The sequence below is a fragment of the Euwallacea similis genome, chromosome 6 (assembly GCF_039881205.1).
Source record: "Euwallacea similis isolate ESF13 chromosome 6, ESF131.1, whole genome shotgun sequence".
Classification (NCBI taxonomy): Eukaryota; Metazoa; Arthropoda; class Insecta; order Coleoptera; family Curculionidae; genus Euwallacea; species Euwallacea similis.
The window spans coordinates 3,949,870-3,966,180 of record NC_089614.1 but is presented as its reverse complement, the minus strand read 5'-3'; the positions used below and the strand labels follow the sequence as shown (position 1 = coordinate 3,966,180).

Here is a 16,311-nt window from a genome sequence, read left to right as displayed (position 1 = left end):
ATTACCTGAGCAATACTTCAAAATATCAAATAGGAATTCATTCATCGTCTTGCTTACTGTCAAGAAGTAGGTGAGATCCAATTTGAATATTTAATTTAATTGTTGCTTGTTGTTTTATTTTGTATTAAATTGGTCCTTTTCAAAACCAAAGAAATGTTAAAAGGAATTAAAAGTTTTAGTTTTTGATGTGTTCAATTGGAAATTTCTCGAGAGCTGTTGCGTTTAGGTATAGGACATGGTATATGAAACACACTTAGAATTTTGCGTAGACTTCAAAAATGAAATAAAAAATTGGTGTTTCCATTTAAACAAACAAAGTTGGTAGTCGTACCTGATTGTTGGACTACCCTGTATACATGAATTTATCATTAAAAAAACTACAAGAAAAAATAAAAATCGACGTGTTTGAGAATTTTGGCAGTATATGTTCGGCATCTTAGTTATATGGACTGTTCCACTTAAAACTTCCACATTGTATATAATAAAGGAGCAAATTAACGAATTGATGGTATTCATAAATCCTTGGTAATGCACCCAAAAATTAAATGGAAAGTATCTAGAAAAAGTTTAGAGTGATAATTTTTTTTCAAAATACCTTTTGGATGTAGTAGAGTACCAAAATTACTAAAAATATTGAAGTTATTATCACTGATAAAAAAGTTACTTCGATTTTCTGAATTTTGGTAAAACACAGGTAGTGCCATCTATCAACTAGCTTGAAACATAATTTTTTAATGCATTTATCATCGTACAAACGCTAGCACGCTATACTCACTTGTAAAAATATTTCTGGGACCCCCTGTATAAATGGCAAAAAAAGAAAAAAACTTATTTCCGTGAAGGTAAAGTTGATCGCAGTCCTCTTATTAGATAGCCAAAATAAACGTAATTATACCTCCATTCCATAGTTTTGGCGACAAAACCTTGACACCATCTGATAGCACAACAAAAGGTTCCGCAGTCTCAAGCCAATGCCCCGTCAATGATACGACATAAAAGCAAGTTTGTAAATCTCAATCTTATCATTTTTATTTATTATTTTAAAAAGATATTCCTTTGACAAATTTCTAGATTTGTTCTGGCAGTTGTTATCAAACAAGTTTCTTCTGTCAGACACGTTAAAGCTATTAGTTCATTAAGTGGAACGTCCCTGATCATTTGTAACGTCAATGTACCTTTTGCAGACCCTCGCAAATATATTTAATCTACAATTAGTCCTGATATGCAACACTGAGTCCCTGAAAAGCGTTTTTTATCCAATATAAATTTTGTTTCCACTTACATACATCAGTCTTATCGAACTCGTGATACATGACATATACTAGAATCCAGTTGTGTTTTTTAATTATAACACAAATCACTTGTTTTCAAGCCTACTAAGGCGAAATGATGCTTTTGTTTATTTTTTTTACTTTAGTAGGTCTAAGAGCAACTTGTGACAAATTTCGTAGAATTTACTCAAACGGTTTCCACATAATATATGATTTTTGCTCATATTTTGCCAGCCCCTGTGCATATTTTTGATTTTAGAACATTTTCTGAATGGGCACAAAAACGCACATTTTCTTTCTAATTGAATCACCTTGTATCTTTTACCATTTCCATAATCCCCAAGGAACTCACTTTATTTGGGACAACAGGTATTTCATATATTTTGGTTTGTTTATTACCAAGATATCAGTGAGAAAATAAGATTCTTATACTTTCTTACAGGAAACGATTTCCTGAGTTTGTATCTATCTACATTCTACCTACTGCGCGGCTCTAAATTTACACCCCTCCCTCCCCTCTTTAAACTTTTTAATAAATTATAATTTTTTTTATTCAAAAACGGCATTAAATAGGACAAAAACACTATCTTTTGAAGTCAGTTTATTGCTCTAAATGTTATAGACGTCACCGCTAGGGAAAAATGGTGGATTTTTTAAAATTGAAGTATAGGTCACGTGACACCTTAAATTAAAGGTGTTTCTAAACTACATTTAATGGTGTAATGTGATTTAAAATCGATCAATTAGTTTTTGAGAAAAAGAGCTGTAAATTAAAAAAAACATTAATGTAAAAGATGCAATACAAATTCAGTTTCATAATACATAAACAATAAAAAAACTTGTTTGTTAATAGGAAATACAAAAAATAAGATGATTAATATGATTTATAATAATAATAATAATAAGAATAAAATTTGTTTTCGGTTTTGTGCAAACAAGCGGTTTTTGGTTATTTTTACAAATTACTAAGTGGTATTCAAAAGTGCTAATAATTTGTTAGTTATATGTGCATTAGAAGAAAAAGTTGAGGCTATATTTATTTTTGCTGAAGCTGGTCGAAACTACCATGTTGCCGAATGGTCGACCAACGAAAAATTTGTTTCCGTTTTTTATTTTATTATTATTGTAAACTATATTAATTATCGTATTATTTGTTATTTCCTATTAACAAACAAGTTTTTATTTTGTCTGTACTATTAAACTGACTTCGTATTGCATCTTTTACATTTATTTTTTCTATTTATAGCTGTTTTTCTCAAATGTTAATCAATCTATCGTAAACCGCATTACCCCAGTAAATGTAGTTTCAAAACACTTAATTTGAAATATCACTTGACCCATGCTTCAATTTTAAAAAATCTTCCATTTTGCCCTAGCAGTGAAGTCAACAACATTTAGAGAAATAAACAAACGGCAAAAGATAGTACTTTTTATCCTATTTACTGTTGTTTTTGAATAAAAGAAATTTTGTTAAAAAGTTAATATGGGTACAATTTAGAGCTGCATGGTATGTTCCCACTGACCAAAATTCCCGAGCCTCTATTACCACTTGGTGGTAACTTCACTGATGGTACGCAAGTCATTAAGATAAAATGTTGTAAAAATCTTTCTTAGAAAGAAGCCTATTTTAATTTAAAGAGAAGAGTAAAACAAGCATTAAATTCCTAAAACTAATTTCTCAAAGGATAATACGAGTTACCAGTCTTGTGCAAAAAAATGTTGTTTTGTTTGTGAACCGCAAAAGAAGAAAAAATGATTTTGAATGTGTTCAAAAGCGCTATCGATTGGCGTATTAAAAATACTTAAATACGAATGCAACTGCAAATATTGACATTATTTACATCGTCTGAAAATACTCACCAACATCTTTGTAAATTTCAGCATCCTCGTCATACAGAGCGTAAAACGGATCATAGCGGTTGTCATTTTGGTTTATATTGTTGTACTGACTGCTGTTGTACAAAGTCCTTGCTGTTGCTGTAGCTGTAGAGATGGGTGCTTGAGACACTGGACTCTTTTCCTCACTAGAATATCACATGAATTTAACAGGTAAATCTACTATTCGTTTTATAATGGAATAATTCTGAAGAGACAATTTAATTTATTTCTTGGGTTTTACGTGATTGACATAGAAACCGCAACGAGTCTGTAACATCCACTTAGTTTGTCACAGTTTGTTTTTCTAGTATTCCATCATGTTGCTGGTACTACAGGCACCATACTGCGGTCAAATATTTTTCAAAAAATAGCTTTCACTGATTAGAATAATAATTATTAGAATGGGTCAAGTTTTTGTTCCAATGCCGGCAAGGCAAGTGAAACAAGACGGATATTACAAAACCACTGTTAATATTGACTTGTAGCAATTTATATATTATCCTATAATTAATCTTAGTAATTCTAACATTAGCGTAATCGTAAGTATGTAATGGTCATATTTAACAAAAAATTTAGGAAGAAAGTTAAATTTACCTGGGAATGATAATTGATTGTTCTTGTCTAGAGTCATGTTCGTACGATTCTGTGGTCGACTTTTGTTTTCGTTTTTGCGTAGGTAATAAAGTAGTCCTTTTTCGACTTGGAATCTTAGTTTTCTTTGATTTAGGAGTCTCAGTTGTAATATCTGAGGTATCGATAATAAAGGGTCCAGAGGTATGAGCAGTAGAGGTAGTAAAAGGGGTGGGATTTGGAGTGGAGTTGCTGGAATTTGTCGATACTGAAGGCCGCAATGTGGTTTTAGGTTTATTTTTTTGTGAAGCTACATTATATATTACTTTCGACTGTTTTTTAGTTGTATCAATATTTTTGGGGTCATCCTTGTACTTCGCTGAATATTTCACAGGTTCAGTATCATTTTTCACTTCACTGCTCGTCACATTTGGTTCTATGTAATCGTACTCTTCCCAGTAATATTCATACTCAGGAGTTGTTGTCTTGGAATCAACTTCTGCACTCGACGCGTCTTCACTGGGATATACCTTCCTGTTACTACGCGACCCGCCTTCATCATAATCATCAGTTAATTCCTCATTAACAGGTTTGATGTGGATATGAGGTGCAGGCGTGGCTGGTTGTATTATAGCTTCCGGTGAAACGGTTATAATAAACTTTTCCTCTGGAACATATCTCTCATTTGCAGGGACAAATTTTTGTTCCAGGACAAACTCTTCTTTGAATTTCTGGTTTGGCACGAATTTTTCACTTTTCGGGTTCAATACATGGTACTTATCAGTTACAGCGATTAAAGTAGGATCATGACTCTCATTAGGCACCTCAAGTGGTGGAGATTCCTTCTGAATATTAACAATGTGGGATGGTCTTTGCTCTTTAACAATAACGGGCCTAGATTCCTCTATGTACGGTTTTGGTGTTGTTGTTGTGGTAGTTGTTGTAGTTGTAGTTGTAGTAGTGGTGGTAGTAGTAGTAGACCCTAGTTTTTCTAAGAATTGGTCAAAGTTAAAATTTGGGTCTTCAAAGGGATTGTAAATGTTTTCATATTTGTTAGAGCTTTTGAAGAATTCTGGGGGAGGTCCCAATTCGTCATCGTCATCGTCATTGGAGTGATATTCGTAGCTTGATGTGAAGTTATTGGGTTTTCCGTCATTAGGTCGTTCACCTTCTTTTCCTTCAGCTCCCTCAGCTTCCTCCCCACTGTTTACTTCTTCACTGTTTGCATATCCGTCTTGCTCCTCCAGTTCCTCTTTGGTTTCCTTAGATTTTTGATCATCTTCCTCTTTTTTCTCTCCTTCTTCCCTTATAATTTTATCATTATCCCCTTTTTCTGAATTCGTCTCAGGTTCTCGGGGCGTAAACCCTCTTGTAACAGCTTCAGTATGGCTCCTGACATTATCTTTGAAATCACCATTTTGAGGCTTAACAGTCTGAGAAACCACATTAGAAAATGCCGATTCCAGCGTATTTATTGGGAATTTATTATGATAGTGTCTCAATGAGTCTTCTTTGCCATCTCCTCTAAACTTAAAACTGTGTGCTGTAGCCGATGTTACAGGGGTTTTAAAAGAGTTGGGATGGAAGTGTTTAGGTGGAACATGCCGAACCGTTACTTGATTCGACGGGAGTGCGTAATTAGGAATGAACGGTTGGAACTCGTCGTCATTTTCATAGCCAACAAGTGTGACTTTTTGCCTAAGACCATTTCGATGCTGTCTTTGGGGGTACCTCCTTTGAGCGACATGCCACAATATGGGTTCGTTATGTGTGGGTCGACTAGAAATTACCCTTGATTACAATTAGAATCGATTGGTCTTTATTGGGAGTTACTTGTTACCTTCTCTGTGCGTCTCTTTTGTGTCGTCTCTTCGTTGTCAAGTCGTTAGTCAATATTTCCGTCAAGTCCGGTGCATGACTAGTAGATTGAGCCGAGTGAGTTTCGTAATTTTTAGTTGGTTTGACACTTACCTATAGTGCTGCAGCTGCGACTGGGTACCAAACGAAATTACGCCGATTTTTTCCCTTGTCTGAAAGCAGGTATTAATTACCAGGTAGTTTGGAATAAGATGCCGCACCCCTCTTATCTGGATGTCTAGCAAGTTTTGGAAAAAACGTTAAAATGCCAAAGTTGTACGATTTTAGTAGAATTTCTATTTTCCATATATACATATGGTGTTCCATTAAACATCCCATTGTAATTTTTTGACGCTACCAGTGACTACCTAGTGTGCACACCACTGGAGTGAAAATTCCAAGTCAAATTTTATTGTAAAAAAGGCGTTCTCTTGTCACTGTCAATCGTTACCCAACACTATAACATCTATATAAACTTTAAAAAAATACCAAGTTTTCTATTAAATTTTTTTAAAATCTGCACATAAGAGGGGGCGTCTTCTCTTGAACACATACACATTTCATTAGGGGGTATAATAAAAAAAAACTTACTGGCAACACATTACTATGCCTGTAACCATCTCTATCCCTTTGAACTTGACCTATTGTAGATGGTTGACCTCTATAGACTCTTTGTTGTCTATCGTTTTCTACTTCTTCAGCTGGAGGCAGAGACTCTTCTACCGCGTCATACAGTTGCTGTTAATTAATAACATACAATAGAGAATGTGAGAATGTACAGAAAAATAATAAATAACCTTTATAATGTCTTGTTGGTTCTGGAGCTGTCTGGGCTGTCCTCTGGATGTAACCACAGCTTTGGGTTGTGGTGGTGGAGGTGGGGAATACTTGGTTCTGGAATCGGTTATTCTGGAGTCATCCTTTTCTCGTTCGCGCGATCTTTCTCGGCTCCTTTGTGGTACCGACGCAGCAGATGGCGCCCCAGGAGCTAATTCCAGGCCATCGCATCCAACATTCCTTGGCCAATCGCAAGTTTGAAGTTCGTGACTATAATATCGATTAACGGTTTTTTAAATTTCATTTGAGAGGCTCGTCTTGTAGCATTTACCTATACATAAGGCCTCCAGTACAAGATTCCAATAAGGCTCCTCCGAAAACGCAAACATAGTACTGAGTACAGTCTTTCGGATGAGGATAATAACCGAATTCTTCAGGACAGTCGAAATTGGCTCTTTCTCGTTCTTTGGCTTCTGATGCAGTCGGCAGCGGTCTGGCTTTTCTTTGGCCTTCAGCTAAACCTGGAACCATAAATCGTCAAACGTGCTTCGCAGTACAGATCCAATATTGAAAATTATTGAAATGGAAACTCGTTTATTTGAATCCCGAGAATGCGTTGGTTTAATGTTAGCCTAACAACAAGCAACTTTGTACCAAGAAAGGGATCAGTCGTTAAAAGTAATGAATTAAGATATTGTTTGCGTAGGGAGTATTGATATGGAAATAAGTTATTGACCGAATAAATCGAGGTTGTAGACTGGAAAATACCACACAATTCAGGGTTTTCTTTAAAAAAATACCACCTCCATTTAAAACGACCTTTAAAAGCATATGTGTTTACAGTTGGTGTCCTGCCTCCCTCGATATCCCACTTTATGTGTTTTTGGTATAAACCAAAATCTGCTTTTTCTTTAACAAGTTTTTCTTCCCAAAGTTCGGTTTGGCACGCCTATGTTTATTACTTGATTAGAATGCAAATTTCTATATTCATAGAGACAATTTTAGTCTTCAGAAATGTATAAAACATACTGGTGTGGTGTGGTTTTAAAGAGTTTGAGGTTTTTCTTTAGACAAAATTTTACTCTTCGAAATCATTATTAAAAATAGCATAGCGTGGTTTCAAATGGATGTTCTTTCAAAAACTGACTAGAAAAAAATACATCGCATCCACAGATTTCCTTTATTTAATTTGAAAATATAGAGGTTTATAATGCAAATATAATGCTTAAGAGCTGTATAAAAACCCATTAACGTAGAGTGAGTTCTAGTCTAGCACACCTCTGTTTGCTCCTGAATATAGAATATAGATTGGTCAACAACAACTATATTTGTTAAAGGTTAAACCGAATGGATCAAGAAACAATCGTTTTAGTTGTAATTGAACTATTTTTTTTTACCTCGAAATAAGGTAATCGATTGTGTAAACAATGTGCAGTTTTAATCCATTGTTAAATCACTATCTTTTTTTAACAACCATCTACATGGTAGTTTGAATCACTTTCAAGATGCGTTATCTAAAAGCTAACTGGCTATATAAAAAATGCCTTAACGTTGCAAAAGCTTCGGCCGTGGGGAATTCACTGATGTGTGGAGACCTATAAAGTATAATATTTTAGTTGTAAATTAAGTATACCACTCTGAAAAGCAGCTTTCTAAGCTGCTAAATCGAGAAAAGTGCACCAGCCAAGGTTTTTCGTGATAAACAACGCCTGGTACATTGCACAATGGATCCCGAAACGTCGTTCGTGATGCATTTTGTTGTAAATAACGTGCTTATACTTTTTGTTGACCCTTTTGCTGTGAAATTTAAATGTTAACCTCGCCACTGACCACACCAGTAGGTCTAACAAACCCCAGGTTGCGATACAATGGGGCAACCATCAACCATCAGTAGATCATTACTATTAGTTTTGGAGAACCAATTTGTGCAAAAAGTTTCTTAATATTTGTGGAATGTCACAACCGTTGAGGTAATAGTAGAGCGCTTTTTTCTATTGTGGTTTGCCTCAATTAAAATTAACAAAATCGTGGGAACTGGCCTCATTATGTTTAATTACTATTAGTTAAAACACTGTTGATTTCGGTAATGATTTGTAGACGAGATGGCAGTGGTGAAAGTGATACGATTGCATAAGTAAATTTCCCCAGAAAATATTATTTAGAGTAGATATGTATTTAAAACAGTTTTTCAGGTTTTCATTCAAGAAACTGCAATTCTTACACGGTTTGAGATAGGACAAGGTATTGGGATAGGACAGTACGGTTGTTTATTGCAGTTTTCAAGCGAAACGACAATGATATCAGTTTTAACATTTTGGAATATTTCAGAAAAATTTTAAACAATTTTAGAAAAGAAGGATTTTAGAAAATTTCACAATCGTGCATTTAAAATGATTACTAATCACTCATAAATAAATGCGTTAGTTTCCTAACATTGTTGCATCGACTAAATTGCGAAAAAATAAATAAAATTTTAATATTTCAACTTTCAGACTTCAAAGTTACTGAAGTTAGTTTGCATTTGCACTTTCACCAGAGGTTGAAAATACCTAATGTCAAACATGAAGACCTCGATAAAAGGTACATGATAAATATGCAATGGCCATCGATTGGTTGGACGCAAAAAGGAAGTGCAACCTATTTTTCGAATTAGAAAAATTGTCCATTAACAAGGAGCTCTGGCTGTCCAATTTCGAAAGGAGAACCCCTTCTGTCCAAGTCTGACAGTGGGACCCCAGCAATCTAGATACGAAGGAGTGACTCCAGGGCCAACAAGGAGGTAAGTGACTCGGCCTTTCAGATAATAAAGGAACTTGTTAATAGTTCTATGCAACATTGAAAAATTCGATAACATTTTGATAGCTAATTTTGGTTAGAAATACATTGAAAAAAGTTAAAACAAGTTTATACTTGCATATCACGTCTCAAAACTTTAATAAGTGAAATCATTTAGTGACACACACACTCTTGGTTTGGATACGTTTGTTGGACGTTTCTTCTAAGAGTAAACCTTTTTGTGACTTAAAGTTATAATTTTTGTTATTTTAGTTACAAAATTACGTAATGGCGCGAGTTTGTTTGAATTCTTCTGATTTATTTTGTTATATTTGTGGTCAGTTTACATCGAAAAGTGTAAAAAAAACAATTTCCTCATTACTGGAAATCTGTTATGAGGCTTATTTTAATATTAAAATTAAAGGACAGGACAAATCGTGGGTACCCCATATTTGTTGCTGAAAATGTTATAAATATTTGACAGGGTGGTACAATGGAACAATTAAAAAAATGCCTTTTGGTGTACCAGTGCAGTGGCGGGAACCTACGAATTACGTCGACAATTGCTATTTCTGTTTAACGAAAGTGAAGGGTTTTTCTAAAAAATCAAAGAGTTAAGTAGAATATGCCAAGGTAACATCTATAATAATGCTGTTACCTCATTCTGCAAAACTTCCAGTTCTGATAAGGTACCCTAGTTCGGTAAGTTCAACAAGTCTCCCTTCTAGTGAAGAGGTGTTTCAAGAAGCAGTTAATAGAAAACCGCGTTTAATTAGTCAATCAGAACTAAATTACCTTGTCAGATGTTTAGGATTGATCAAGGAAAAGTCTGAAATATTAGGATCCAGATTGAAGCAATGGAACCTTTTGTAAAATAACATTAAAACAGCAATGTACAGAAAACGATACATTTCTTTAGCTGAGTTTTATTCGAAAGAAAATGATTTAGTTTTTTGTACCGATATTAATGGATTAATGTTGACATTAGGTCATAGTCATATATCAGAAGAATGGAGACTATTTATTGATGAATTGAAGCTAAGTTTAAAGGTAGTTCTACTTCACAACGGTAATATTGTAAATTGCTATCTGTAGCTATATTATATGGTGCTCACTTAAAAAAGACATGAAATTTTAAAATTTATTCTGGGAAAGATCAAATATGTAGAGCATAAATGGCAAATTTGTCCAGATTTAAAAGTAGTGGCATTAATTTTAGGACTGCAAATAGGATACACAAAATATGTTGTTGTTTCCTATGTGAATGGGACATTAGAGCGCTCTTAAAGTATTACATTAAACAGGACTGGCCTCTAAGAACTAGATTCGTTTTTGACTAGAAAAATGCCAAAATGACCCATTGGTATCTCCTGAGAAAATAATTTTACGATCATTACATATAAAACTCGGACTGATAAAGAATGTTCTTAAAACACTACGCAAAGATGGACCAGGATTTCAATTCCTGATTTAAAAATGTTCTACATTAAGCGAGGTCAAAATTAAAGAAGGAATTTTTCTGGGCACTGATGTAAGAAAAATAATGAATGATCCCTCCTTTTCATTAAACCTGAGTCTTATAGAAAAGACGACATGACCAGCATTTGTAAATGTGACAAAACATTTTCTCGGAAATTATAAATCGCCAGATATCCATGGAAAAATTACATCTTTATTAAATGCTTATCATCAGTTAGAATGTAATATGTCACTGAAAATTCACTTTTTATACTAATATTTGAGTTTTCGGTAAATATGGTTGCAGTAAATGTTGAACATGGAAAACGTTTTCATCAAGATTTTGCGGAGTTTGAGAAACGTTATCAAGATAGATGGGAACCCGTAATGTTTGCAGACTATTGTTGGTGCCTTCACAGGGAAACTGCAGAATCTGATTACAAAAGAGGACTAAATCGTTCGAGTAAATATAAGTTTTCTAGTGAGAAATAAAGTACTATTGATGTAGACAATAATATCATGAATAAATCATTTTCACTATGAAACCTGATGTGTGGTAAAATATTATTTTCTAAATCTCAACTAACATTAGGGCAAGGAATCATAATTACATATTGTAAACCTAGATAAAATGATTTTTTTAAATTTTGTTGCATAGTGTAATAAATTGTAAACGTTTAATATTTTTATTATTTAATTACATACTTTTTCTCAGTATTTATATCGGTAATGATCTTGCGTCAAAAATTCAATTTTCGTGGGCCATTATCATCCGAATAATATTGGCGTGACTGTCAAACCTACAGAGTTATGAAAATGTGATTTTTATCTGTTTTCAGTGAGGCATACTTGTAAACGAACACGCCCTGTAATTCTACGAAATTAACCTTTACAAAAATTTTACTTTTGTTAAATTAAAAAAAAATTAACTCGAAATTTGATTTTTTTTACTTACAAGATGGGTGGAGATGCAGGGAGGCCATTATCGGACGTTATTGTTTTGTGTGTCAAGCCTACTTCAAAGAAATGACGATGAATTTATGTAAAATTGACCAAGTTTCTATGAAGTATTGAAATTCTATTTAGCGCAGTTTTCTTTTGGGCTCTGGATTCTTCCACTCCATGATTCTTTTTCAAATATTTTTCAAAAATCCAAAATCATTCATAGAAATTTGTAAAATATCATAACGCTAGTTTCTTGAGTTTTCTTAAGCTGCAAAATTCAATAGACACAGGCCAGTGAAAGGGATAAGAAAGTATGTTCGCCCATAATATCCTGGGTTCATGGCTGCAGAGGGGAAGAGAGGGTGAAAGCTCGATGTGAGCGAAGTTGAGGCATATTAAAGAGAGAGCAGTGCACTTAAAAGCATTTTAAGTTTGGCCTGTCTAAGCGATGCCCTTTTTTTGTTCCATACAGATTTTATCGGATGTTTCTTCATTTAAACAATGACATGACTCATGTCAAAGGCTGTCATTCCTTGGCGATTGAGACGAAGAGTTTTCGCAGTGTTTCCCAAATTTTGCATGCTCACATTCCGTATACTTTGGTTCTGTTAATTTTCGTTTTTATAATAATTTTTTCTTATGCAAATTAAGTGAAACAGTTACAACGAACCTCAATTAGCCAAACGTGCTCAGAACAATAATTTTTACAACGATTTCGAGTGTATCCTTCTTGTCGTAACGTTTTTTTGTAATACTTGAATCGTATCACAAACCGTAAATAGGTTACCGTATTAAATTAAAATTCTATGCAAATATAAGCTGTCGGCTGAGACTAACGTAGTCTTAAAAAACGAAAGTGAATAACAGTGAAAGTTCAATAGATTCTTGCACTCATCAAAATTTGTTGTGTTAATGACATCCACCCGCACGTTTTGACACCGATTGTCCTTTTTTGGTGGTCATAAGTTTATGTAAGAGATTTTTACTAATCACGTTTCATAATACTAACTGCAAAATCTATTTTCGTGTCTTTCGCTATACATGGGAAACTCGCATTGTCAGACTTTCGTGATTAAAGGTTAAAAAGACACGAAATCAGCGATTGCGGTATTTCGTAATTGTTTATGAATTATATTAATAGTTGTGTATGCACGTCGTTCATAACCCAATTCCAAAACCTGTCTCTGTGAGTGCCTACCTGCATATGGAGGAACCTAAAAACACTATCGTTTTAATTAAACCAATTATATAACTCATTTCTGTACATTGTTTTCGTTTTTAACTACTTTACATCATATGGCTATTGTCTTGTAACTTCATTTCTTCTTATACCTGTTATTAATGAGTGCCCGGAACTTTCGATATTTTAATAACAATTTTTTTTCGACCATACGCATTATTGTGACACCTGTTCGGAAATGCGAAACACAAATCCCTTCCTGCTGGATAATCCCACGTTTTTATACTTTTAAAACTGGACGATTTCCTGTTAATTTCATTAATGCGTACATGAAATTTATGGCTTGAACAGTTTTACTTTCTTCACATGGCGGCACATTGGGCAATTAACTTTATATGCGAAACTAGTGCAACAAACAAGAAATTGTTACTTAATGTTCAATGTTGCGGTAATCACTTAGTTCACTATGCAAAAATGTGATACTTCAGTAGTTTTGTTCAGTCAATTTTTGCCATAATAGTGAATGTGAATAATTACAACACAAAAAAGCAGTTTAAGAGTTTTTCTGGTTACGTTCATAATTACATTTGATTACCACTAAATTATTCTTTTGGGACAAATACCTGTTATATTTGAATTCGATCGCTGAATGCTTCAAGTAAGCTGTTTCTACCTGTTACCATAATCCGTTTTAACGTATAATACGAGACCTACTTCGAATACTCAATTAGATTCCGTGGTATTAAAAGTGAAATGGCCATGAAAACACTAATCACTTATGGCCAAAATTATGTGAGTACCTTTTAACAGTTGAGATTTCTCATAAATGTAATTTATGCGATTTTTAAGATGCTTAATGTGCTTAATGTGAAACATTGTTCCATTGTCCTCGTTTGGTCCTCTCCAAATGAAAGTGGCGTTAAATAAAAAATAGAGGAAGTCTGTCCAGTAAAAGGGTACCTATTAATTACTTAACAATGGCAACTAACTTGAACGTGTGTTTAGTTCGCATATGGCACCTTGTATAACGAGTACGTAACAACTTGTCGGAGACGTACATGTGTAAGCAACTAGAGCGGAAAACAAATAATATTGTCTTCGATATAAGAGGTAGCAGACAAAGTGAAATTTGAATTAAATCGCGTTATTTTAACGGCGAGACAAACTTTATCAGCCTTTCACTATTTCACAAGAAAATAAAAATATTTATTAGAGTGAGCGAGATTCGCGTTTTACAATTACTCTTCTGAAGATTTTTCAGAAAGTCACAAAATGGGTGAGTCAGGAGGAGTATCAGTTCACTGAGTGAAAGGATTAAAAATATAGAATGACATGATAGAAAATAAGATAATAATATTGTAAATTATTAATATGACGCTCGTTTAACAAAACTTCTCCATCACTGCCATTGATTTCCATCATTTGCTCTACAAGAACTGACAAACAACAGAATTGAATGCTGTGAAAGGATTCAAGTGAGCTAAAACTTAAATTGAACATAGCTTCAGCCTTATTTGTATAATCGCGTAAATTATAAGGAGTTTACAAAATTATAAACATAAAATTTTGTTTTACTACATTATCATGGAGTGCTCAGTAATTAGTTCGTTTTAAGTTCACTTCTGTGAAGTTCAATGTGAAATACCAACTAAATTGGTCATTGGCGAATTTAAGTACTGCATTGAAATTTGGTGGCACTTATTTATAAAATTCGTCCCTTTGCTATGGGTACATCAATGTAAGTAGCATTTGTAAACAAAGCAGAAAGCCACATATAGACTTGTTTCGTTTTTTGCAACTAAACATTACTCGCCTCAGATTTCCACTCAAATTTTGTTTAGAAAAAAAATCAGAAATTAGAATTAAGTGATTCCGAACATTGACCTGCAGACGGTGATGGAGAGGTGCGCTGAGCGCTCTCAAACATGTTTACGGTCATGTTACGTTTAGCCGCGTACGGATTTGCTTTGTTCCTTGTAACAACAGCGCGTTCCGAGTGCTGCAACTTGGGCGATGCTGCAATAGCCGTGTACGGATTTGTTCCCTTCCTTATTCTAAAAGATTGCTTCCAGTTCCGAGAGTTGCAATATGGATGACGCTGCAAAGACCGCATACCAATTTGCTTCCCTTCTTGCAATTGAATCTTGCTCTACTCACATTGTATTTACTATTTGCATGTTACGTTCAATGCAATTTTCGCTGCTGCGAACATAAATGTAAATAATGACGGTGGGGAAGTAGTGTACTCTATACTCCTGAGCCTGTTTACGGTCATGTTCCGTTTCGTCGAGTACCGACTTGCTTCGCTCCTTGTTGCCGAAACATTGCTTCTCGCTCCGAGCGTTATAAAATCGACGAAGCAATCAATGCTGCAAACATTTTGATTGTGAACATGTTGAGAAGCGCGAAGCGCAGTACTCCGGCGGCTATCGGTTTTTCATCTATGTTCGCTAAAGTACAAAAATGTTTTTCGGGTAATTTTCAGTTTCAGGAGTCAAAGATGCTGTGGATCCCCGAGAAAATTTCGTTTGTAGACTTTACCACGCTGTGCAATATTCATTTTTGGACTTATAATAGACGTTACATTATCTATGTATATGGTTGAACACAAATTAATAACTGATACTGAATATTCACTTCGAAGTACTGAAATATTGCTTAATGAAAGCAGGAAACAGAACGTGTTGGGAAAACACAACATGTCTTCCTTTAATCAATTTTACAAACAAAATTTTATCACAAATTTTGAGTTGCAAGGAGCAGCTCCGTGTTGCAGCGCTTGGAAGGCGGAGCAATGTTTTGCTACTAGAAGCGAAGCAAATCCGCACTTGGCATAATGTTCCGGCAATGATGTCTTCCCTTGTATTGCTCGTGGAGAATTTTCAAGTTTAGGTACAGACCATTGTTCTCTCTATACTCTAAACAGTGTTCTATGAAAAAAATAAATATTTATGTTTCATTATTATCCTTTCCTTCGTCATAATGGCCACTAGTTAGTTACAACTTTCAACCAACCTTTATACAATTTTTTCTCTTTGGTAAAAGTTCATTTGAGCGTTATGCAATTCGCACAGCCGTTACCAGCGCTCCAATCCGGGTTCTCACCATGATAGGCCAGTGGTACTACCTACTCGACTATTCCACCGGTTCTCCATTATCTCAAAAACTGTTGAAGTTAAATATAGAACATGTTTGATAGGAAATTTTGCAGTGTCACCCTCAAAATATAAGTAAATGAAAATGTTGACGGCTAATAAAAATATTACATTAAAAAAACATGATTTATAAATATCACACTTCTTTGAGACACCCTGTATACATTCCTATAAAATTTAAAGGTGTGTACCATTTTTTTTCTATGACTCACATTTGACTACTGAATATTTGACCATTTACCTATCAAACATCTGTGAAATTTGATAAATTTTAATCAAGTAAAATAATGGACAGATTCAGGTCATCAAAGCGTACCATAGCCGCTTAGACGGAGCCTTCTGAATGCTTTGTTGAAGCGGTCACTGTTTACATGAACTGTAGTGTACAGATGTTCGTGCAAAAGTGTGATATGTTCGTTATGGTACCCTTTTTTGGTTACATGTT

General features: G+C 34.4%; 1 protein-coding gene across 1 annotated transcript in view; it reads right to left on the bottom strand.

The window, feature by feature from the left end:
- Window positions 1–16,311, bottom strand: part of Cda5 (Chitin deacetylase-like 5) — a 37,781-nt gene that overhangs the window by 9,132 nt on the left and 12,338 nt on the right. The window contains exons 2-6 of the mRNA XM_066391294.1: window positions 6,685–6,874; window positions 6,374–6,623; window positions 6,168–6,314; window positions 5,691–5,749; window positions 3,132–3,295 (exon numbers count right to left, since the gene is read on the bottom strand). Of these exons, the coding sequence (XP_066247391.1) occupies window positions 3,132–3,295; window positions 5,691–5,749; window positions 6,168–6,314; window positions 6,374–6,623; window positions 6,685–6,874 (810 nt within the window). The remainder of the gene's footprint in view (window positions 1–3,131; window positions 3,296–5,690; window positions 5,750–6,167; window positions 6,315–6,373; window positions 6,624–6,684; window positions 6,875–16,311) is intronic.